This window comes from Accipiter gentilis, chromosome 26 (assembly GCF_929443795.1).
Source record: "Accipiter gentilis chromosome 26, bAccGen1.1, whole genome shotgun sequence".
Taxonomy (NCBI): Eukaryota; Metazoa; Chordata; class Aves; order Accipitriformes; family Accipitridae; genus Astur; species Astur gentilis.
In genome coordinates this window covers 16,702,966-16,727,953 of record NC_064905.1, presented here as the reverse complement: position 1 = coordinate 16,727,953, position 24,988 = coordinate 16,702,966, and the positions used below count along the sequence as shown (strand labels likewise).

General features: G+C 49.7%; 2 protein-coding genes across 6 annotated transcripts in view; both read right to left on the bottom strand.

The window, feature by feature from the left end:
• RNF130 (ring finger protein 130) overlaps positions 1–5,837 on the bottom strand; it is a 49,269-nt gene extending 43,432 nt beyond the window's left edge. For 2 of the 4 annotated variants that reach the window (XM_049829829.1, XM_049829831.1), the window contains exon 1: positions 5,050–5,817. In XM_049829829.1, the coding sequence (XP_049685786.1) occupies positions 5,050–5,311 (262 nt within the window). In that variant the 5' untranslated portion in view covers positions 5,312–5,817. Of the gene's footprint in view, positions 1–5,049 lie in introns of all 4 variants that reach the window. The other 2 variants (XM_049829832.1, XM_049829830.1) reach the window with 2 other exon arrangements.
• Positions 5,838–9,120: 3,283 nt separating this feature from the next.
• Positions 9,121–24,988, bottom strand: part of FLT4 (fms related receptor tyrosine kinase 4) — a 60,670-nt gene continuing 44,802 nt past the window's right edge. Inside the window, exons 14-30 of one of the 2 annotated variants that reach the window (XM_049829821.1) lie at positions 24,836–24,982; positions 24,037–24,168; positions 23,645–23,751; positions 23,230–23,365; positions 22,317–22,421; positions 20,677–20,790; positions 20,352–20,440; positions 19,908–20,055; positions 19,249–19,343; positions 18,782–18,904; positions 18,242–18,353; positions 17,865–17,964; positions 17,259–17,364; positions 16,174–16,313; positions 15,374–15,494; positions 14,509–14,594; positions 9,121–13,131 (exon numbers count right to left, since the gene is read on the bottom strand). In XM_049829821.1, coding sequence (XP_049685778.1) covers positions 12,912–13,131; positions 14,509–14,594; positions 15,374–15,494; positions 16,174–16,313; positions 17,259–17,364; positions 17,865–17,964; positions 18,242–18,353; positions 18,782–18,904; positions 19,249–19,343; positions 19,908–20,055; positions 20,352–20,440; positions 20,677–20,790; positions 22,317–22,421; positions 23,230–23,365; positions 23,645–23,751; positions 24,037–24,168; positions 24,836–24,982 — 2,081 coding nt within the window. In that variant the 3' untranslated portion in view covers positions 9,121–12,911. Of the gene's footprint in view, positions 13,132–14,508; positions 14,595–15,373; positions 15,495–16,173; positions 16,374–17,258; positions 17,365–17,864; positions 17,965–18,241; positions 18,354–18,781; positions 18,905–19,248; positions 19,344–19,907; positions 20,056–20,351; positions 20,441–20,676; positions 20,791–22,316; positions 22,422–23,229; positions 23,366–23,644; positions 23,752–24,036; positions 24,169–24,835; positions 24,983–24,988 lie in introns of both variants that reach the window. The other variant, XM_049829822.1, reaches the window with a different exon arrangement.

Below are 24,988 nucleotides of genomic sequence, written 5' to 3'. Positions count from 1 at the left end.
TACACATACAGAAATCATTTTAAAGTCTGACCTTCAATCACTGTATTACAACAGGTGGAGAGACACCACCAATATTTTGAGGGGCAGCAGATCAAGAGACTCGTTGGGAAAGAAAACAGCACAGGGGCAGATGCAGTGCCATGCAGCCTGTGCCCCAAAGCACTCCCACCCTCCAGGTGTACGTAGCACACCTGACTGGCAAAACAGACAGCCTTGTGCAACACATTAATTATAATCCTGTGACAAAATTTCCAGAAAAGGAATTCAAAAGGAATTGAAAAGCTGGCAAATTTACAGAAGTTACACAGCAGCACTGATTGATTCTTATTTCAAAGGGTACTAGTTATTTGCTGTCCCATTAGGGTTTAATACGTGTAGTATATATAATTTCTTTCAATGCATTACTACTTGTGTTATTATCAATATAGTCCTTATTCAGGCCACTTATAATTTCCACTTTTTAAAAGTTATGTCAATGAGTTAAGTACAGCAATATTTTATTTTCAAGAGCTATTTCAGGTAATTGCTTTGACTTAAGCTGGCTTTAACACTAAAAGAAACTCTTTGAACGAGAGGTAATCTTGTTTCAGGGACTAAGTTAAACAAAAGAAAATCACTGAAGCTTGTAAGAGTCCTGTAATAGTTCAGATTTGATCTTGTTAGCTCAGTAAGTATACCACAATTTGGGCTATAAAGTCCAATATATAACCTCCACTTTTGTTATCAGTTAGTAACTACTAATTAGGCTGGATACTGAGACCAGTGGTAAAAGACAGATGCATGGCACAAGATTTTTCTTCCATTACTCTATTGATGTATTTGCTTGTTGCATTTTCCTACAGCTTATTGTTTTGGATTCTGGGCCAGAAAGGAACATAAAATTCTGTTTGAATGTTACCTAAAGCTCCACAGTTACCAGGAAACTGGCATTTTAAACCTTCTGCAGCTAAAACTTGTTCACACAACATGTTTATGAAGTGTCAGATGCTACAAACTGATATACTTACAGTACCATGCCAAGATACACCTCCATTCCTAACCCTGTGCCAATATTATTTCTTCCCCACTTCCACCTTTTTCTAACATACATTTTTCCTCAAATTCTCAGTCTCCTTGCCCAGCCACAACCCTACTACCCCTTCAGCAGGGACCTCCCCTTCCAATGAGCTCTTTCTCCAATGCAGCTTTCATACAACCATCACCTCCCCACATGCCCTTTAGACTCCAGTCCCTTTCCACCCCCTCATTCCTGGCCTATTGGCTCAGCGAGCCCTAAACACGTTTGGCGTTGAGTCTGCTGTTATTTAACTTCCTATCAGTCCCATCTTCAGTCCTAATCACCCTGCCTGCATCCCTGCTACCCAAGCCGCACAAAACCTCGCCTCCCGGCAAGGTCCGACCATCTGCGAGGGGACTTAGAGAGGACATGGGACTCTACTCCTCAACTCTGTGTCCAAACCCAGAAAGACATGCAATAACCCAGATTCAACAGTTACAGAAGAGTCCTGTTCACTGTGGAGAACATTTTTGAGGGAACTAAGCCAAAGTTTCTACCAAGAACTGTTAAAGTGAGTTTTTTGATGGCTTCTGGTTTGGTTTGTCATAGCAAGAGGAATACGCCTGACATCTAAAGGTCAGCACCACACCTGATGTCAGGCACCTATTGCCAAAGATGCTTAAGAGCAGAGGTCACTAGAGTGGCACAGGGCTGAACACTTACACAGTGCGTGTACAGACATTGCCACAAGTACCTAGGCAGCTACGGTGAGAAGTCTGCGCTGAAATGCATGGTTCCGGAAAGCCACAAATAACTGAGGACAGGACTGAATGAGAAATGCTCAGTAACGTCACCGAAGAGATGATATAAACCTGAACTAAACTATCAGAAAAGCTGCATCAGGCTGTGAAGACGCATTTTGCTATTACCTTTCCATGCAGAACGAGAGGAGCATTTTCTGATAATCTTCATATCCAGAACCTGTTTAAAAAGCTCTTCTAATAGGAAATTATTTAAGTCATGACAAAAGACTAACAAGTTAAAGGAAGTAAGAAAAGAAACTAGAAGTGGAAGAATGAAAGAGATTAATAGAGAAACTCTGTAGCTATGGTGCATTTAATGCACTTGGAGAGATGCGTACACAGCTGCTGTATTTACACCCAGTGGCAACTGTGACCGACAGCTTGCTGGAGCTACACTTTCACAAGTCACATTCACAAGCGGTCATGTGAATTACTGCCGTATCACTTGCAGCGGAACATTGCTTTTGAAAGCCAGTATCAATTTCATACAGAGGTCTATAAAAAGAAAAGGGAGTTTTAATACATGTATTAACATGACAAGGTTGAATTTGATTAAAGGAATTCTGCTAAAGAAACAGGAGAAGTGACAAAAATATCATTTTGCACTGAGATTTAAAGGATGTGTAATCACATGGACTGGCAACTTCAAAAATAGTATATAAAATATTGGGCATAATCAAGAACACATTAACAAAAAACCACTGCAGAGCACACCACTTAAAATCACAGGCTGTGCTATTACAAATGGTGTACGTTCAGCAGCCGATCATTGGCCCCAAATCTTGAATTAGTAAATTCATTTATTTACCTGCAGGCAATGAATCCTTTCTTAACACTGCATGCAAAAATGCGACATTAAGGACATTTCAGCTCTAAAACATGGATGCCCCAGTCTACACCATCAAGGTGCTAACAGATGACCCACGTCTGTGGAAATTTCAAGGGATAGCCTATAGATGGGTGAATGCTTGACATCAAAGCACTTTCAAAGTCAAGGTATCTTCAGATACAGTTAACAGTTGTAGAGTCATTTCTTCTTAGAATACATGAAAACTGGGGTAGAGCATTTACTGCTCTAACAGCAGAGGCTGGTGCTAGCTACTCGTGTTAAGAGCTATCAAAAAAAACATTTTGCAAACAAGTTCTACAGCAATATTAGCAGGCTGATAAAAAGGCATTAGAGCAATTACTTTCAGCATGACAGCATTGTCTTATCAGAGCTAGATAGAAAAAAGCAGAAGAATACAAACATAAGACCCTTAAGCATTCAAGAACATCTTAACTAAAAGCATAAGATATTCCAGTCTCTCCTACTACATGAAATATTTTTAAGCCAGATGAAGCACGCCTCGGCAAAATTCAAATAAAATGCGTACTATATAAAAACCTACACAGAACAATTCAGAAGAACTTTCAAGGAAGACAACTGCTGCAGTCTTTGCTTTAACAGTCTTCTGTTAACAAACAGAAGGACAAAACTGAATCTCCCTAATAACTGATGGCAAAGCTTTAACGACTGCAGCATGTCAAAACTGCAGAAATTGAGGTCTGCGCTTTCATGATTCCTGCTGTGCTTCCTCACAGAAGTTATTAATCATAATACTTAGCAGTAAGGTATAAAAATGCTGCTTATGGACTGCTCAATTTTATTTAGCTCTTCTCTCATTACTAGCTTCCAGTGAAAATGCTGTCAGCCTTCCTCAATGTTTTCATCACACTTTAGTGAAGACCATATCAGAAAAAAGCAGAAAAAGTTACAGAAGCAGGTTAAAAAGTAATTAATATCAAAAGTTTTTACTGACAAATAATGTAGCTACTAAAAAAAATCAAGCATTTTGATACCTTGGATATATTAAAGGACAGCAGTTTTAAAAACCCTAAAAATACTACTTGCAACAACAGCATTTACGTGCCTAACGCTTTCAGGACAGCCTCCCAATTTCATATGGCAGCTGGGGTGTCTGTGTTTAAGTGAGGAATACCAGGAAGCAGAAGAACAACTGAGCATATTTGATGATAGCTGACTGCGAGAGCATGGTGAAGGTAGGATTTTAAGTACAAATGAAAATAATTTTACAGTAGACTTGCTCGACGATTTCTGCTTCCTCACCCTTCCACCCCAAAATCTGCTGAATTAATATATTCTAGTTAACACTTTGTAAAGCTAATGAAGCTGAGCTTCAATGAAACTGCAAGCATCTGCTGATGCAGTCTGCTTCATACATACTAGAAGAAGCTTATAGCAGGCTGCCTAGCAGGATGCATTTTGTTCTGAAGAAGCATCAAAGTATTTTCCTGATCTTAAGATTTGGTAAATTCTCAAAAGCTTTTAATAATACAGTAGTTCTGCCTTATCAATTCTTTTAAAAATCTCTTAATATTCACCACTTAAGAGTCTAGTCTTAACTGACTACATTATTTCACTTAATGCATTATTCAGAGGTTTAGTGTCCAGGAGACAGGTTGGGACCACTGTGATCCATCAAGTGATCCATTTCTTAAAGATGGCAGTTTAGATAATGTGAAGAAGGGTTTTCAAAATAAGATACTCCTAAACCCACATCACTATGACTGAAGTAGTTGATTTCATTTCAGGCAGAAATCAAGACAATACTCTCACTTGTTTAAATTAGTGTTCTCTATAAAACCCAACATTTGTCAAAAAACAATCGATGGACAACAGCTTCGCTTAATAAAAAGAAAACTTATTTGAAAGCACTGCACAGCGTTCAGTACCGCAAACAAGTGCCTTTTGGACTGGCCACGAGAGTAACAGCTTGACAGCTTCAGTCCTTCCATGTCTCGACAGACAGCTTAAACAGCATTTTTAAGAAACTGTACACTGAACAACCACGACTTCGTGCAGCTCCGAAAGCCATCCAGATGCATATCTATCACGGTGAGATAGCTATGCAGCTGTTCCAAGAGTCACGGCAACGCTGACACTGAATCCTGTTAACTATCGCTACCGACTCTCTGGAATTAGTTTAGAAATAACGCCTTCATCGCTCAATAGGACTCGCCTGCTGGCATCCATGCTGGGAAACACACCATGCTTCGCAGAGCCCTTATTAAAGCCAGTGCTCTCAGATCATAGATTTTTTTTTTTTTTTTTTTAAATTTTCCTGCGGGCAAGTTCTCCCTCCTCGTTTGTCAGAGCTCTCTAGGAAAGTCTGCAAAGCTCAGACAAAGGCCTTGCGGAGGAGGCACCCGACAGCAAGCGACCGACGGCTGCGAAGGAAGCGTTACCTCCGTTGATGGGGACGGGAGCCACCAGCAGGCCCTTCACCTCCACCTTGGGGGAATCCTGCCCGTAGCGGCCGCGGTCGATCCTCAGCAGCGTGGGGCCGCCCCGCTCGGGGCTCAGCACCGTCACGTTGATGAGGGCGGTGTAGTACGCCTGGCTGGCGTTGTCGGCGCCGGCCGGCCGGACCCAGCAGTGCCAGAGCAGCAGGAGCAGCAGGACGGAGGAGCCGCCGTTCCGGTGCTGGCGAGCCCACCGCCAGCTCATCTTCGACTCCGGGCGAACCGACGGCCGTCACCGGTTGCCTCCGCCGCTTCTCCCGCTCCCTCGCGGCAGCGCCGAGCCCCACACGCCCGGGTGTGTTTTATCCCATCTGACAGCCCAGGAGCGGAGAAAGACCGAAAGCAGGCGGAGGGGGGGGGAGGAGGAGAGCACGGGCTCATGCCATGGGAGGAGCCAGCGGAGTCATGGCAGGTCCCGGCCGAGTCCGATCCGTCGAAGGCGGCCCCCCGGGGTGGCGATGGGGGGAGGCTGCTCGGGGCGACCCCCTCTCCGCCGGCCCCTCAGGGCGCCGCGCTCATGCCGCCCGTCCGCCCGCCCGCCGCCGCGGGGGAGCCCCGGCCGCCCACCTGCCTCTGCCAGTGCCGGGCGAGGGGAGGGGAGGAGGCGGGGGCGGCGCCGCGGCCCCCTCCCCGCACAAGCCCCGCGACGGCCCCGAGGAAGCCGCCGGGAGGAGCCGCCGCCGCCGCCTCAGTCGCGCTCACACACGGCCGCGGGGCTCGCCTCAGGCTGGGCTCGGCTCGGCGCGCCGCACTGCCTCGCTTCGCCTCGGGGCTCGTCGCCGCCTCAGTGCGGCGGGCAGCGCATCCCGCTGCCCAGGCCGGCAGCCGCAGCGGGTGGCCGCCGCTCCAGGCTAGGCTAGGCTCGGTTCGGTTCGGCTTGTCCCGTCCCGGGGGCGGCCGGGCCCCCCGCGCCTTCCCGCAGCCGCGCCGCTCTCAAGCCGCCGGCTCCGCGCCCGGCGCCTCGACTGCAGCCCGGCGCTCCTCACACTGCGCAGGCGCGCCACGCCCCGCCCAGCGCCACGAGGGCGAGAGGCGGGGCTAGGAGCGAAAGCCACGCCCGCGAGGGGGCGGGGTTAGTGGGTGGGGGGCGTGGCTCTGTGTAATGACGTCACCAGGGGCGTGGCAGCGTGGAGGAGGGCGGCCATGGCGGTGGTGGGAGCTGGGGCGGTGGGGAGGCTGTGCCCGGGCCTGGCCGCTCCTGGTGCCTCAGCGACGTCTGTAAGGAACGCTTGGCTCTAGCGACCCACGGTTCTTCAAGGAATTAGATGTAGGGACACATACGGGCTCCCGTGGCTCGTCGGTGTCTTTAATTTCCAGATCGGGAGCGCTGGCCATCAAAAAGATAGGAGAGGCGGTTTAAAAGGGTCTCTGAAATGGGGGGAAAAAGGGCCGTATGTGTGAAAAAGAGGTGGAGGGTGTTCAGTCTGTCCAGTTGACGCTGAAAGGGCTGTCGGGGCAGGAACACAGCCTCTGTGTCAGGATGTGGTCACTCTACCCAGTTCAGAGCTACTCACTTCTGGTGTACTAGAATGGGAAATCTTACAAATACTCAGATGTTTAAATAAACATTAATCCCATGAAATACTGTGATGAGTTACTCTGTCTTTAACTATCGTCACAGTTCAAGCATTTAAGCCTGTTCAGAGATGTAACAAAATAACGTCATGGCCGCCTTGGACTTTGAAAGGCAAACTATCTGCAAATTATTCGTGGCAAAGAAAACAAGTACTGCAGGGCTGTGAGTTAGGATATTTTCTAAATTTCTGAACAAATAGCTGTGCTGCTGTTCTTTTCAGATACCGTCTCCTTGGTGACTTCCCCAGCTGCTCGGGAGGGCCCTGCGATAAGTCTGGTGTTTAACCTAAGTATCTTATTAAACTTCTCTTTTGGAAGGTTTTGTAATTTATCCATTTGCGATACACCTGGTCACATGCACGTGTAAGATAACACCATCAAAGCACAGTCTCTTTATTTCATTGAGATGCAAGTGGTGGTTGTAATCCTGGCCTTGGAGAGACCCGTGCCATTCCCAAGGAAAGCAGCAGGCTTGCAAACCTGCATCTCGGAGCAGAGTGGACCTATGGGCTCTGCTAAAGGCATGTAGTGTCTGGCTCTGTAAAATCCTCTGAGAAGCTGTTTATAAAAAGCTCTGTAGAATGTCAGTACAATCCAGGAAATGCTTCTGAAACGGCAGCTGAATGTTCTGCCTCCACGTTTTTTAAATTTAATTTTGCTCTTCTCGGTTAATGCTGGCTGAGGAACCAGATGCTATTAATGGCCCCTCAACATTTCACCCAAACTTTCACCCCAGCCAGAGTGAGAGTTGTGGTAAACACACTGATACTGCACCGTGCACAACGTGGTTTGGAGCCGTCGTTCTTGCAGTGCAGACAGTAGTTTGATTTTTCAGCAGTAAGAGCTCTGCATCATTTCGATGCAAAGTGATGTGCTTTATTGCTGAAATGTCCTCAGAAGGGGCCAGGGAGTCCTAGGAACCTGAAGGATTCCTTGCTATTACTGCATTGACCTTCAGAGAAGGATCTCAAAGCACTTTTGAAAAGCAGTGAGAAAACATTCACTGGCCACATTAGAAACAAAAAAAACCCGAAGGGCCCACCCAGTGACTTCCCAGTTCCCTTTTCTAACCACTACAAAAAGCTGCTTTTCATTTCGCCCTGTCCAGTTTCCTCCGGGCTGCGTTTCTGCTGGCGATAGGTGGTCTGCCGTGCTCGACTCCCTGTGTGAGGGCTGTCCACTTGGTGCCATCCCTCCTCACGGAACAAGAGCCGGGAGGTTGCTCTGTGCCACACGTGGAGCCACGAGCCCTCGGCCGCTCCTCTCCGACGGACAGGCTGGGAGGCAGGAGAGGAGCGGCCGAGGGCTCGTGGCCCCAGGAGAGGAACCCCAGGAGAGGAGCAGCCGAGCGCTGCTCCAGGATGGACAAAAATGGGGTATTTCATGATCAGAGCAGCTTCGATCTCTTCGTTCCCCAGATGGGCAGGATCTGGATGGGGAGAGGAGAGTTAAAATGTCCTTTTGGCCGCTTTCATTGGTGGTGGAGCTGGATGAAGGGATGGATGGTGGTGGAGAAGCCGTAGCCGAGGGGACATCACCACGTCTCCCCACCCTGCATAGGGCAGCCATGCCTCTGCCAGTGGCCGCTCCTCAGGGGGCCTTTTTTTTTTTGGCAGGCAAATGGCACTGGGGTCTTTGCAGGTCACCACAGGGGCGAGGAGGGAGCCGTGCCTCAGGCTTCACCCCAGCTCCTGGTTATTTTTTTTGGGAAATGGTCATAAATCCATTTCCAGCGCTCCCCGGGCGCGCAACACTTCCTTCAGCCCAGATCCCGCCCGTGACTCACGCCCGCCCTTCGCTTTCCTGTCAGGTTTTACATTGCCAAAGGCCCGCGGCGCCACCCGCCGCCATCTTCCCGCCCGGGCTCTGCCCCGGGACCCGCGGCCGCCGCCAGGATGATGGCGCCACCTGCGGGGCGCCGCCGCCGCGCCTCCCTCCGCCCGCTGAGGGGCTCGCCTCGGCGCCTGGGGACTGGGCTCCGGGCGCTGAGGAGAAAGGGGTGTCCGGGAGGGACGGGTGTCCGCCGCCGTCGGTCCCTCCCGGCGCTGTGTGGTGAAGGAGGGCAGGAGGGGCCGGGGGTGGGGTGGGGGGGGGGTGTCCGAGGCTCCTGGGACGAGGCGGCGAGGAAGGGTGGCGGGTCTGTGGGAGATGGCAGCGGGGCGAAGCGCTGGACGGTGGGGTCGGCGGCTCCTGTCAGCAAGCTTAACCAAAGCGTATCCGCCTTCACCATGAGAAAAGACCGAGTTTCATCCTGGATGGAAATGCCACAAAGGCCAGCTGTTTCCTAGAGGATGCGGGGAAATGCAAAGCGACGCAAAAGTAAAAATAATAAAACCAAAATGTGCTAATTGCTTGGGCCAGGGTCGGGCTGCCCGGTGCTGCGTGGGGAGGCGGGAGTGCTGCAGCGGCAGTGGTGGCCTCCAGGAAGCAAAGAGCCGCTGCCAGTTATGACTTTATTCATTTTCACATTTAGATATTACAACAAAACTCTTAATGACAAAGGATAACAAGTACTATAGGAGGAGAGGAAAGAAAGCAGTGTTCTAACTGGTTTGATACATAACCGTGAATTTCCAGAGACAAGACTCAACGTGAGTTATAAACACTCACATACGCTGACTGGTAGGAAAAATTCTCACATGCAAACACCCACACACGCACCCACAAAACACACGCTCACACACACAGACCACACTTCTGTACTCACACATAACCCATGTTGTAACCTACTTGCTTCAAAGGCAGCCCCACTGAAACATTGAATGCTGCTGTAGCAACAACAGGTACCAGGCTAAAATATTGCAATATAAATGAAGTGTTACTTGATACACAGGTTTTTCTTCAAAGACACACATGTATTTGCAAGTAGGGGACCCAACGGTCTGTTTTCGTGAGGGAGGAATGTCCTCTCAACACCAACACTTTGTAAGGAAAAATGAGACTGCGCATAGACTGGGAACAGTCATTTTAAAGGAGGAGGATGATAAATAGCTTAGCTTCAATGTTGAGTTCCAGTAAAAAGCCCAAACAAAACAGAGTGCATTGTGAACGGAGCAGGCACAATTATTGAACCCTGGGTTTCAAAAGTTGAAATACTCCTTTGTTGCTGTGGAAAGACAGACAACACTGTTGCCTCACATCTTAAAGCCAAAACAGACCAGCTTCATTTCATGCTCACGCTTATCTGGAGACTGTAAAGAAAAAAATGCCAGAAATAACGCAAGAGTGTGGGGAACGGTATTGGGTTTGTACACTCTAATTTTAGTACACCTTTAAGACAGCAAAAGTACGATTGTCTCAACAACACTTCAATATCCCACACTACAATTGTTCTTCAGCAGCAGGAGTGTCTGAAGAGGAGCCAGCATTTGCTCATATCATGGCTGCATTGTTCATGCAACGCTGTTGATGCAGATACAATAGGATCTGATTCCACCCCACACCACACCCCCATCAAGATTGGTGCAAAAGAGAGAAACTTCTGTGGAGTCGAATGATTGTAATGTTCAAAAACCAGGTGCCACACCAGTGCTTTCCCCAGAGTGAAGCAGGGGATCTTAACGAAGGCTCTAATGAAGTAACCCTTCTCCACAAGGATGCTTGTGGGCAATTTACAGCTGAACCTTAGAGACAAAGTGCAGCTGTCCTGGCTGGTTGGGAGTGCTGACAGCCAGCCAGGGCACTCAGATGCCTCTGTCCTCTTTCTGCTGAGGAATCCTGCCCGTGCCCTGAAAGTGTTGGGCTTTGCTAGTACGTTTCTACCCCACACATAAGGACAAGGACTTGCAGCTACTTTGGAATTCTGTTTTTCAACTACTATTTTATTTATAGGGCTCTTTCTGGGGCCCTGTCTCAGATGGGGCTGTGTTTCCAGGCAGAGAACTGTTTGTGAAGCACTGGAAACAAGAGAGCCTGGGTCCTTTGGATGCATGTCACCCAGCAAGCAGCCTGAATTTAACTCAGCCGTCTGTCACCTTCCACCCATGTGAATGCTGGTGGAGACCTCTATCAGCATGGGGCACATGCAGCCTTCCTTCTGTCAGGGAACCACCAGTTCAAAAACCAGGGCAAGATAAGGGCAGGAGAATTTGGTCTGGCCTACACTCCGTTGGCTGTCCTACTTCCTTGGCCTGGCTCTCCAGCATCTCCTGCCAGAGGATTCTTACTGAGTCATAACAATTACTTAAAGATGTTTAAATTCCTGGCAACTTCAGGGGACACCAGTAGAATTCAGGGAATTCATTGTCACATGCAGTTTCCAATTCCACATCCTGAGCCAGTTTGGCTCAAGCTGGTCCAGCTTTGTGCCTCTTTTTGCCATGGAAATCACAGCCATGTCATCCTGCTGACGCGAAAAGGGAGGGGAACATTAAGCGCTCTGCACAGGCTTAGAGAATCTGATTGACAGGCATGCATTTCCCATGTGCTAAATAAATCTCCCCATTACACTTGTGCGGAGAACTATAATTAAGACTTGGGAAAGTCATCCGTAAGGACTCACAGGCTCACGTCAGGAAACGCATAAAACCCTCTGCTGGAAAAGAAAAACAGTTTGGGAAAGCAGTACGTCTGACAGGAAACACAATTTAAAGAGTCCAAACCAAACCCTTGGCTCTGTGCACAGAGGTGTGGCCCCACAAGCAGAAACTCCCCGGTGCTAAGATGCCCTGGTGCAAGGAGCTCTGCCAGCCACGGATGGGCATGTGGGAGAAGAGATGATGACAAGCTGTTCAGATGAGCCTCTTCACCCAGGCTCCTCTGGCGGTGACGTAACTGCGTGCTGTGGCTGAGCTCTCGGATTGTGAGCAGGATGGAAAGAAGTAGGTGGGAAGTGGTGAGGCAGCAGCGCAGAAATCTGTAGAGAGGGGCTGCGGAGGTTCCCCAGAGCTCTGAATTCACGTGGTACCTTTTAGAAACAAAAGGCCCAAGTGATGGGATGTTTCCTTAGCAAATAAATGTTCCTCAGTCCTCCAGAGATAGGTACACTGTGCTGGCAGCTCTGCAACAGAAACTGGAGAGGAGCCCATCGGGCAGTGAGGAAACGTCATGGTGCAGAACAGTCCATCCAGGAGAATTGGGGCTTGAGCCCTGGCCAGGTGCCGCCCTCCACGTGCTCAGTGATGCCAACACACAAGGGGATGCAACCCAGGGCACCTCATTGCTGGAGCTCTGTTCCTTCCATTGTTTCCAAAACCCTTGCAGCAACTTGAAAATAAACATTTCACTCCCTACCACTTTGATCCTTTTCCTCCCAGCAAACAACCCATTTTCACTCTATGTTTAGAAGCCAGCTGAAATTAACACAGCTTTGCTTTAATTTCTCACTTGAGCAACAAATGATCTCAGCACTGCTCTGGGAGAAGGGGAAGGCAAGAGCAGCAGACCTGTGAGTAACCAGCTCCCAGCACAGATCATATAAAACCCTGTTTTTCACAGGCCCTGCAAAAATAGTTGCTGTTTATCTCACTGGGAGGACTGTAGCCATCAGCTGCTGACCTACTCAGCGCTAGCTGTGTTGAGATGGCTAAAGTAATCCGGGTGATAAGGCAGATTGATAGGTTTTCCCCCAGCAGAGATGAGAGGGATGTGGATCTTGCTTGCAGAGGAGATGGAGAGGCTGGCACCTACCTGGAATGAAGTGTGCATAAACATTTACAAAGATCCCTCAGGATGTCTCCGAACACTTCTTTTAAATGTCCTGCTCTTGCTCCTAATACCACTAGGGATTTCTTCCCTTTGATTCTGCTCCACAGCTCAGCAGCTGACATCATGAGGAGAGGAGGAGGAAGCAATCCAAGGAAAAACATTCAGACTGCACACCAGGAAGAAACTTGAGACTAAGACAGGTCTATTTATATCTGACCTGAAATAGGCTTTCTGAATGGGAAGCTGATCTGAGTGGAGGCTGGATGCTAGGCAGAAGGTGCTATAGTGCTGAACACAGGCACCCACTCGCCGGCAGAATGCATCTGTCTGAGCTGCAGGAAGAAAAGAAACGTGAGGAATCAGCGAGGTGCTCCTTCCAGTCCTGGCACGGGGAAGCTGCAGCTGGAGGTGCAGCGTGGGCCATCGTGCTGCGGTTCCAAGGACATTAGTGTTCCCCATCCGTTCGGGGTAGGTTCCCTGCTGGGGTTGGGCATAGGTTGAAGGAGAAGCTCTGAGTGACCCTGATGACGTGCCTTGAGGGTGAGAGGGTTGCCTCGGCAGGCGCCTCCAGGTCCTGATGCCATTTAGTACTGCTCAGAGAAGAAGGAGGTGTGGAGAGTGGGGGGACTGGCCCCCTCTCCAGGTGGGGTGCAGCTGCCATCCTCAGAGTGTTCTGACAGCTCCCCGTATTCACTGTTGTAAAAAGTCTGGCCTCCGACTTGGGACCCATATGATGGCCGACATCTGCCCCGCAGGTCCGACTGTTCCCCTGGCAGCTCCGCAGTTCGGCCTGGCCCTTTACTGCTGTGAGGGAGAGAGACACGGAAGATCAAACTGAGCACTCCTGGAAAGCCTCTGTCCTGCTTAGAGAGATCCCAGCTTCAGGAAACACCATCTGCTAATGCATGGGGCAGAGGCAGGGTCAGGAATGGACCTACACCTCCATTTCAAAGCACAACACCAGGCCTTGTTCTAAACCTAAGCACAGCCTGTATGTTTTGTGAAAAATCTGCACATAACCCAGTGACAGAGTTATTTCAGCTCTTCTAGATACCTTTGGGAAGCCCAGGGAAAGGTTGGGACCCCAATGAGCTGGGAGAGACAAGAGACATTGCCTCTATTGGTCCTAGACCTGGCAGGAGTAACAGAAACTGATACAAACCAACAGCCAGGATGGGGGAAAGGAAATGAAGGAAGATGATGAAGATGTGGGAGGAAATCAGCAATCCCATCTCAGCACCTGCCAATACCAGGTGACTGGCAAGAAGTCACAAGAGCGAGGGCAGGGACACATTCAAGGAGAGGTTTAAGGGCAGTGTTTTCCAGGAGACGGGACACCCGGTAGCCCATGTTGTAGGAGACAACAGGAACGTGCCTTAAGGAAAAGAGGACAAGGACAAGAAGCAGGAGACAGTCTGATACAACAGCAGAGAGACCACAGGGCTATGGCTAAGGGAAAAGACAATGACCAGTCTGATTTCATGTTGGGAGGCAGAGGAGGTGAGGAAGAGACTTGGGACTGGTCTTTTCTACACATGAGCTGACATGGCTCGCTCAACACACTGTCATGGAGACAAGGTCCCAGGCTGCTCCAGCACCAAGCAGAGATGAGCTGGACGGGTTCTTGCCCAGTTTCCAAGCCTGGTGCAAGTACATAACCATCCATGACATCCTCAGCACCGAGAGTGCCAGCTCAGCCTGCCAGGCTCAGTACTGGCACGCGGGAAGTCCTAAGGCCTGTACCATCCCTGCAATTCCACACTGGGGCCCTGTACCACATGGGTCAGGGCTGGGAGAGGGAGGTGGCAGCCACATAGTTTCCATCCATCCCACCTGCCACTGCTTGAACAAGCCCTGACATATTTCACCAGAAAATGTCAATAAGCATTGAAAGTCTTATTAACACCGTCACTCCACTGTGCCTCATTATCTTAATGGACACATTCTCATTGAATGGGCACAGTTTATATTTTTAAACCCTAGGAAGCAGCAGGCAGGTCTGTTCTTCATGCATTTTGCCTCTCATTAATGTGTGCATGGACTTATCTGGCTCAGGGCCCACAGCCCTGCTGCTGCTGAGAGCCCCAAGAGGTATACCCTACAAGGAGACACCAAGAGCTGCCTCCTGGTCTCACTGCATTTGGCAGCAGGGAGGTCTGAGTGGCTAGACTTAAGGAGTACCTGAATCCACCTTCTTTTCTGTGTCGGTTTTCTATCCTCTCAAATTCCTCAGATGCCAGAACCATCCCACTGTCTGTCTGATTGTCCTGGAAGGAAGCAACAGGAGTTATCAGTAACATCCCTGTCGACTGATCAGAGTGGGAAGGGAGGAGGAATCATTCAGGAGATGAGATCATGTGTATCTGTGATGGGAAAAAAGGAGTAGGGGCACTTTACCAGCATGCTTTACGGTCTTGCTGGAACTGATTTTCTTAGGTGCTTTCTTAAAAGCGGTACCTACAAAGGTAGGATTCGTGTGTGCAGTTAAGTACCACTTTTTTTGGGAAATAAAAGAGTGCTCCCTACCTGGAAGATGTATTACCATCAAATCTGTGAGAGGTGAGATTTTCCTCTAAGACTAAGGAGACAACTTAAATTTTGCCACTATAGACGTACCAGCCCAGTTTGGAGAGGCCAGGAGGGCTCCTACTGCACACTGCCATGTGGGTCAGATAGGGGAGGTACAGACAAGCGCTCTGGATTTACCTAGTCCTGGCTGGATTTCAGCATGCTTAACCAGGCCATGTTTACAGATTTGAGAAGGGTGAAGAGCAGGCTCTTCACTGAGGTCCTTTATAGGCCTTGCCTGTAGATCTAACCTCCCTTTTTCACACTCAGGCAGTACAAGCTGTGCTGTAGAGAAACCCCTATGTGCCAGGTGGAGAAATGAATGTGCATAGGACTGGACGGACTGAACAGGAATGACACAGACAGACTGACATTAGATAGGAGTGATCTTCCTTCCATGATCTTAACAGCAAAGGTGTCAGGAAACAGCTGAACATTTTTTTTGCCCCCTGCTCTACCCCATTCAGGTGCTACTCACCGGGTGTGCCTTGTACATTGTATGTGTCATGGGAAACTCTTCAAATGTCTTTATCCTGGATGGACACCTGATCTGATTTCCTCCCGTCAAACAACCAGGGAACGAGACACAGTTGTAGTATCTGCCGACAGAAGCATACTGTATTCAGTAAAAACCAACAGAGTCAATGCCTTGAATAAGAAGAACCTGAACCCAACCTCCTCTCCCTGCAACCAAAGTACGCAGGGAGGCAGATGACCCAAATGGTGGATTTTGGGAGGGGAAAGGGGTCATCTTAGGCCTCTTAAACCCATACTACTTCTGCAGTGGGGAGCACCCAGACTTCCTGATCGCATCAGGCCCTGATGACCTGGCTTTGGGTAAGTACAGTAATGTTATCTAGATCCCAGGCATCACACTATCACAGCTCCCAGGAGACAGAAACTTAGGCCTAATTGTTTGGGTTAGTTAGGAACAGACAGGATGAAGCTTCTGCACTAGCAGAAGGGCAAAGGCTCAGCTGACACCTTCTCTCCTCATCTACCCGATGGGCCACAATGCCTTTACTGGCACGTGTAGCTGGAGGCAGGAGAAGGAATGTCATAGGCTTACACATCAAGGGCTCTTTCTCATCAGCAAAGGAAAGTGATTTTGCTTTTATAAGCAAGATGTTATGGCATAAATGCTTGGATCACACCTGATCACCTGGGATTTTTTCAGCATCTTGCTACACGGTTCTCCCCATATGTCTCAGGCTCCCTTACAGCTCAGGCTGCTGGCTGGCTACTGGGTGCTCTCTGCCCTTTTCAGAGGGGATTCACCTTGCTGCTAGGCTGTGGCAGCGTATCCTCATGTCAAAGTCCTCTTCATCTGAGTTTTGCTGGGCAGAGGAAGGCACCTGGGAGAAACCATCATCTTCTGAGCTGTGAGAGTCGTTCAGCGGGATGTAATCCTTCCCTTCCTGGTAGGAAGAAGGGTGAGTGGCCTTACAAGAAGGGGAGGGCTTTCCCACAAGAAAGGGCTGTACAAGAAGAAGCTGTCAGAATTGGGGAGGAAAATTGCTGGTTCATGTCTTTTGTTTCTCTGGGACAAAATATCTGGCTGGAGATTTCTGTGCCCTCTGCATTAAGCAGCTGTGAATGTTGCAGGTGCAGGTAGGTGTGTGTGAGCAGGAAAACAACCCAGTCCTATGGCACCTACAGTTCTCTAGCCTACATGGGCAGAGCAGTGTGCTCTGGGGGCACATCACTGCAGCTTAGTCATGCCTGTGCTGGGATCCAGTACTCAAAGTTTAAAATTAGGGACGTTGGGATGAGACAGTACTCATATTTAAGCATTTAGCTATCATCTTACGAAATGGAACATCAAGAAAATATTAAAATCAGAGCTGCACACTCATCACAGTTAAAAGTCCTGGTGAGTTACTGCATGGCAGTGATTAGTAATAGTTTCATAGGAATTTGTATATCTGACTGCTGTAATGGAACAGTTGTTTGGTTCACATGGCCCTGACATTTAGATCTAAGCATAGAGTTTCAGAAACTCTGGTGAAGTCCTGGTTTTCATTATGCAGGCATGTGGGAGGCAGGAGTGCCAGAGCCTTGACTCAGCTGAAAAATTTCAAATAATCATCTGGGTATTAGGATGTAAATACTGGAATGACGACTGAGAGGGCACCCACCCTGCAAAGAGTGGAGCTATATTAGGATGCAGCTAGAGGGCTATTGCAGAAATGAGCTCTCCAGTAGCTCTGGGAAACAGACGTCCAGGAAACCCTGTGTTATCCCTTGGCCTATGCAAAGGTATTGCATTGGCCAGGGAGTCAGAGAAGGGCACAGTGAGGGAGCTAGCAGTGCGAAAAGAGAGAGCTGTCTGGAGCTGAGCAGGGACACAGAGAGGTTTTTACCTGCTGGACGTTTTCCTGAAGAAGGTTCCCCAGTATCTCCACCAGGTCGGAGAAAGTTGGTCTCTCCTTGGGTTCGCCATGCCAGCAGCTCAGCATTATACGGTAACTGCCAAGAAGAGATGCTGGTTTTATGCCACAGAAACCCCCTCCTACTGCACTCAGCAGCTCCTACCCATGTGGTGCCCACTGGGACAGCATGTACCTGCACCGTGAAGGAGAGCTCAGCACCCCCCAGCACACTGGCCACATGGACCTACTGAAAGGGGGGTTGATTCATTATGCACCGAATATAACAGTGCACAAGGAGCTAATTTGGACACCTCTGATACCCTTCGGAGCAGGAAAGCACATTGCCCACCTACAGACCCATCCCAGTGTGGGTATGCAAGGGTACCTAGATAGCCCGGATTCAAACCCATCTGTCTTGCCCTCCAGGCAGTGGCCTGGCATGAAGAATGTGTTGGCTTGTCCCCCATGCTGGCTGAAAGGTCTTTGCATCCCACAGAGGGACCTGTCCTGCCCTATGCTGGAATCTGGGAAGTTTCTACCATCCCACAGAGGGCTTTGCTCTGACCAATGCTGGGATCTGTGAGGTTTCTGACTCACATTTCTGCTGTGGCGTACTCTGGGGCTCTCATCCTGGTACCGTCTTTGAGCCTCTGGCAGAACTCCTCATTTATCTGGACTCCAGGGTACGGAGATGCCCCTAAAGGAGGTTCAAAGAGGGGTGAGAACATGAAATGTGCCATCAGAAACCAGTCCTTCTGAGACTGCCCTTCCTCCCCAAACACTGGGAGATGTGGTCACTTCTCATAAACAGCCCATGTCCTCAGTGCTGCCTGAGACAGCCTCCTCTGCCTCAGTGAGCTGGAGGCCACCTCTGCATGCCTGTCTCCCCATCGCTTTGTTCATGGGTGGATATGGCCTCCATATTTTTTTGGCCTACATCGACATCTCTTCCCATCACCCTCATTAGCACTCACCTAGCGAGAATATTTCCCAGAGGAGGACCCCAAAGGACCAGACATCACTCTGGGTAGTATAGACCTTGTCAAAGATACTCTCTGGAGCCATCCACTTCAGTGGGAGACGGGCCTGCAGGAGGGAGAGGCAAGGCACAAGCATTCAGTTAGGGACATGTCCAGGACAGCCCTTCTTGTAGCAACAGGATGAAAGGAATGAAAGGAAACCAGAGCTGATAGCCCTGCTCCTCTCTCCATGGAGGAATGGAGGTTTGGTTAGGCCAGAGGGAGGGATGAAGACACTGAAAGGGGGAGTAAAGAGTATAAAGAAAGATGACTAAGTTAACAACAGGCTGAGGGGCAGAAGGAAGGAGACAGAGGTCTGCTGGCGGAGGAGGAGGATAGCACATACGTCATTGGGCCAATGATTCTGGGTCCCGGCCACACAAGTGGTTCCACTCCTCCTTTTTCACCTTTTCCTCAGTTTATTCGATCCCCAGAGTAGATTATGAACACCTCAAGGGGGCCTAATCTGTATAGGTTTGAGAAGATGGCACTCACACTGCCTTTCCTGACATAGTCAGGGTCCTTGTAGATGTCCCGTGCCAGGCCAAAGTCACAGATCTTTACCACGTTGTTCTCTGACAGCAGGATATTGCGAGCTGCCAGGTCTCTGTGGATACACTGAAGGCACACAAAGAGGAAGGGGCAAAATCAGAGGGACAGTAACCACCACCAGAAAGTACAGAGCACCTCCCTCCCCTCGCGAACCTGAGCTGTAATGGGGGAATGGTGGAAGTGGGAGGGAGCTAAAGATAAAAATTTCAAAAGGAGATGGTTGAGGAGAGGATGAAATGCAAGAAGACTAATTTCCCATCTTTGTGTACAGAGGGCTACCTCAGATTTCCTGAGAAGTGAGGCAGATCACTGAATCTCTCTCTGTGTCACCTGTAAAGTGGCTGTAGGCAGGCCTTCTGTGGTCAGGCATGCACAAAAGAAGAGGGGAGCGAAGGAAAGAGTGAACTCACCTTTCGGGATGCCAAGAACTCCATGCCACGTGCCACTTGGAAGCTGTAGCAGATCAGGTCTTCCATTGTCAAGGGACTTTGCCACAAGTCATCCACTGTCCAGGAACACAAGAAAATGATTAGACAGTGAGCGGTCTTTTGTCATCCTTGCCTCTTTCCAGGACTGTGGGATACAACCAGCCCCTTGGTGAGATACAGCTAGTCCTCAGAGCTGACTGGAGTAACCAGCTCCCCTCTAGGATTTTCTGCTTAGGTGGCAGAAAGCACATGGCAAGAACCTGCTCAAGTATGAGGAGAATGAGTCTAGCCTCCAGCACACGTCAGTTAGAGTTGTGGGGAACAGGGCTGGAGGGACTTTGAAAGTCAGCTCATCATTCTTGTCCTAGGGAGGACCCACTGAGATCTCCCTCAATTGTCCTTTCTTTAGGCTAAAAAAATCCAAAGGTATTTAATCTCCCTCCTGGGTTTTGAGAGCCTATTACAAGAGACAACAGATGACTGTAATAGCCCTGGTCAGGGAATTCACACGCAACAGTGATCAGCTCCAAGGCTGGGTCCCAGCTCCCCACTGTCATGCCCTACCCATTCCCCAAGCTAGCCAAGTCTGGCATTTCTTTGGTGGACCAGGTGAGGAGCCGCTACCAAGGCTGGAGTATTACCTTCCTGGATCGGCTGCGCTGTCTGGCTCTTGTGCATCAGAAAGCGGTTGAAGATAGCGCTATCACTAGTCCCAGAACGACTCCTCCTGTCTGCTCTCACTGCCTCCACAATGGACTGAACCTGAATACGCAGCCTGGGAGACTTCTCCTGGCAAGGAGACCAAAACAAAAACCTCAGCAGGCAACACACACTGTAACCCCTGCACCCACAAGCTGCACAGTCTTTTCCTGTTCTCAGACTGTAATTCTGGCCTGGAAGCACCTATCTTCCATGGCAGAAAGAAATTACTTCCCCAACGTGCACATGAACCAAGATCACTGTGTAAAGTTGATCTGTTGCTAGACAGAGGGTGTCTTTGTCCCACTGTCAGATCATGTTTCAGGCTACACGTCTTCCTTCCCTAGACATGAGACAGGTTCCTAGGGGCAAAGGAAGCTACTTACCCTGTAAGGACTGAATCCTTCCCGCTTGGTCCGCAGATAGTTGGAGAGGTTTCCATACTTGCAGAACTCAACAATAACCATGAGAGGACCTGGTGAGGAGACACCAAAGGTCGGGGGAAGAGGTAAGGGCTTGGGATGGTCAGAATTTGTCCCAGCTCATGTTATGTGCAGCCCCGCTGAGCTGTGGCACCTGCCCTAAGTGCTCACAGACATGCCGATAACATCCCCACAGTCCCTGTGGTCACACATGCGGCCAGCAGAAAGGACACAGGGGACGAGCACTGATCTCTGGGAGCAGGCACACGTGCTGCCCTGGGATATTTACCATTGGGTTTGGTACAGGCACCCAGCAAATTCACCACGTTGAGGTGATTCCCGATGTGAATGAGGATCTTCAGCTCTGACATCAGTGCCTTGTGCTCGCTTGCAGTAGCTCCCTCTGGAAACACACAGACCATGTCATGATGCCTCCTCATAGCTTGTCACTCACTCTCACCACCCTTCTCTTAGCAGAGTGTTAATGTGAGTCTTGCTGAGGAGACTGCAACCCCAAAGTCTTAGTACATTTTGTTATTGCATGTTTCCATATGAAATGTCAGAGCCTTGTCTGGAGCTCCCAGGATCCCTGCTGTAACACGTAGGGTGCTCCCTGCAGGCGCAGGAACCCAGAGCAAAGGACAAGACAACCTGTGCCCAGCACATTTTTCCTTGTGATAGTTGTGCAGGTAAAAAGATCACTTGAGGCTTACATACACATTTGAATCTCTGCCCTTTTGGCCTCCAAACAGAGATAAAAAGCCATAAAACAATTTGAAGGAAAATTAGAAACAAAAGGCATTTGAGTCTTCTGATCATGACTGAAGATAGAAGCTGTCTCAGCTCAAACCCAGAATATCTTTTTATGATTCCTCTCCAATAGCAAACAGTGTTGTGCCCCTGCCAGCTCTCTGTAGTGCATTTTCTCTGAGTGCCTAATTCACACCAACTCTTGATCCTCTGTTTTACCCTCAGGGTTTGTTCTCTGGTTTTGTGTGCCTTTTTCAGACTTGTCTGCTTCCCCATATGCATTTTGCCTTACTTGGGAGTTTGTAAATTTAGCCTGAGAGACAGAAGCATCCTCTTGAACTGCAGCTGATGGGTGAGGTGAGAGCATGCCTCAAAGGACTGTAAAGCAACCTTGCACAGCCAGGCTTCTCTCTGCAACTGCTGTGCAGATCATCTGTATGCTTGCAGTGATTAAGTGCCACTGAGATGAGCCATGACTCAGTTTCCACATACAGGCTACTGCTGGCCAGAGACTGCCTCAGTATTTTGTTGGGTGCCAAATTACAGAATAATGTTCTGGATGCCTGTTTGAAAGAGTGGCTATAAAAGCTTAAAATCTCACTCTGGATTGACCAGGCTTTGGGTGCAAAGCCAATCGAGCCCTCAGAGCTGGGTAAGAGCTGCAACCTGCTTCCTTACCCAGCTCTGAACCTGGCCCATAAACACAAAATACAGGCACATTTGGAAGAAGGCAATTGGGAGCAACATTTCCTTGAGTGACCTGCCAAAGAGGGGCTCTGGATTCTTGTTCATCCTTTGAGACAGTTTTCATTCTTTGCATTTGCAGACAGCTGAATTTCCTTGAAAGCTGAGTTCCCCAAGTTCCTGCTGTCTGCTCTGCCACTTGCCTCCCAGGGCAGCTGAATGGGCTAAAGCATCCACGAGGGGAGGCCAAGAGGATCAACTGTGCTGAGGCCAAGAAGCCATAAATTAAAAGGCTGGCTCCAGCTCCTCTCCCCTAGTTCAGGGCTGGCTCAAGCAGAAGCCACCAGGAGTGCTTGTGGGAGAGAAAACATTTTCCAGGGCCTTAACAAATGCCTTATGAAAAAGACAGGCATTTACAGGGTGGACATTCCCTGGCAGATGCCTCATTCTTTTCTGTCCACACAGACTGCATATTCTGCTTCACTGTCCACATACCTTTCAGCATTTTGACTGCTACGGTCTCACAGCTGTTACTTTTATTGATTCCAAACGCTGATGCTTCTACCACCTTCCCAAAGGCACCGTGACCCAGAACTTTACCTATGGGCAAGGAGAGAGGCAGTGTGAAGGAAGGCAGGTGCAGCACAGGCAGAATGGAATGAAAAAACCAAAAAACCCAACAGGAAACCATGGGAAGAAGAAAGAAAAAACATCATAAAGGAAAAGGAAGGAGTGGAACATGTGCCCTTCCCAGGTGGCTGCTTGCTCTGTCGGTGAGAATAAGAGAAAGGATGGTGGGAGGAACTGAGACAGAGCTGGCATGGACAAAGCAGAGGAAGGAAATGGCCCTGCAGAAGTGAGGAGCTGTTTGTTGCCCTCAAGCAAGGCATGTGGGAAAGGTAAATGTGACACCCCACAGCAGAGCAGCCAGGGGTAATGTCACTGCTCTGTGCCTCAAAGGTAGTCTGCAGCCCTTTTAACTCTCAGAGACAGAGGGAAGAGACTGAGGTGGGTGTCTCAGCATGAGTAGGATAATGGATGCAGTCTTGCTCCTGAACTTGGGGTACCTGCTGTGGTCTGGGCTGTTCTGTCCAGATTGCTGCTTGGAGAATATGGGGATGTGCTTTAAAGCATGCCCAGAGATCTTCCAGTATCAGTGATGCCTATGTGGGTATACTGGGAGAGTCTGGGCTTACAGTTGGCTCAGACCTGTCCATAGTCAGACCCAAAGAGATTTCCCAGGCACAGCTGGGCTTTAGGGACAGTCTGGGGAAGAAGATGGGAATCCTGAGGCAGAGTGAAGGCATTAAATACATAAAAGTGTGTAAGAAACCTGGAGGGTGAGTTTGAAGGGCTGGTGGGAAGCCCTGGCTGCAGTGTGCAGTGGCAGGGAGGGAGCCTGGCTCACCTAGGCGCAGGCGGTCTCGTGGGAACTCCCACTTGCTGGAATCATAGGGCAGGTACTCGCACTGCTCCTCCAAGGGCACCTCGCCAGGGTCCATGATGATGGAGAGGTAGCCCGTCTTGATGTCAGCGTGGGCAGGCTGCAGGAATCAGTCAACACAAAGGGTGAGGAGGTGCCCTCCCTACACTGGGTGCTGACTCCCAGAGGGGACCTGCTTCCCCCTGGCAAAGGCCATTCCCTGTCACCTCCTCTACCACAGCCCTTATGCACCCTGTCCTTGGTAGTGAGAGCGCTTGAAACATCACTCAGTGACCTCCTTTTAGCAGACGCTGTCATATAGCCCCACATCACAGCAATGGTGTTGCCCCAAGCTCCGCTATGCCACCTCCCCTTCCCTGGGACAGAGACACTCACTTACCCTTTTGATGTTACAGAAGATGAGGATAAGGAGGATCCAGAAGAAAACAGCGATAACCCCAGTCCCAATCAGGATGACAATCTCCACATTGGTCCTGTCATCAGAGCCTGTGGGGCAGGAGGAAAACCGTAGCTTCAGAGATTCCCATTCCGTGCCCCAGCTCAGCCATCTCTTGTGGCCTGCTTCAGGATGTGGGGAGACAGGGGAGGTGTGTTTGCCTGAGCTAAACATGCTCTGGATTACAGATCCTCCTGTGAGAGCACCATGCCACCAGCAAGGCCTAGGGGCTTTCACTGCCTCCTGCTGCCTGGTGTCACAGGGAAGAGGCATGGGACCTTGGCCACACTCCTACTACACCTCTTCATCCCCAGGGGTGTCGTGGCTGCTGGTACCTTCCACAGAAACGCTGGCCGAGGAGTTCACACAGCCCTTAGCATTGCAGACGCTGCACAGGTAGAGCCCAGCATCCTCCTCCCTCACCCTCTGAATGCTCAGCCTCTGGTTGAAGTCTGCCAGGTCAATCCCTGTAAAGCACAGAGGGTTGTGGTGGTCACTCACAAGAAGGGGGGATTGGTATACTGGACTCATTCAGGCTTGAAATAAGGCTTCTACTTTTTGGCTGGTTCATTTTAGATGGCAGAATGAAATTGCACCAGCTGGTGGAGGCTCTCTTCTGGGGCCTGATGGACAGAAGAGAGAAATACCCTGGAAGGGCCTTCCCCAGGCAGTGTATGGAGGGGACGAAACCCCTGCAGACAATGCTGGATGGGAATGGTGCCTAGGCAGTCCAGCTGGTGTGTCAAGCTCTGCTTCAGCTCCAGGACCTGTTCCTTTCCCTCTGCAATGTGCCTGGATCCTTTCCATGTTCCTTCCATGGGGTCTGGGCTGGTCCCTGCCTGAGCAAAGATGCCAGGCATTGGGCTGAGAGTAAGAAGATGAATGATTTATCTCTCTCTGCTCTCCAGCTGAATACGCACATACACAGACAGTGCTGAGCCAGGGCCTAGGGCATAGTCTTGGCCAGTAAGACTGCATCAAACTGGGATAGAACATGGTTAAAACCAGAGTTCAGCCAATTCAGAGAATGGGTGCCTTTACCTGGGCACAGCAACTCCCAGAACTCAGCAGTGTTCAGCTCTCCAGCTGCCGGACATGATGCCCTAACTCTGATTCACCCCCAGCCCACTGTACCTGACACTTCTTCCACCAGTTTCTCGTCTTTGTACCAGCTGATTTCAGGAACGTGGTTGCCGTCCACCTTACAGCGCATCTCTATGGAGTCGCTGATGTTCACCCAAATGTCTGTCAGGTTCTGCTTGAGGCGGGGGATCTCAAGGGCTGGAG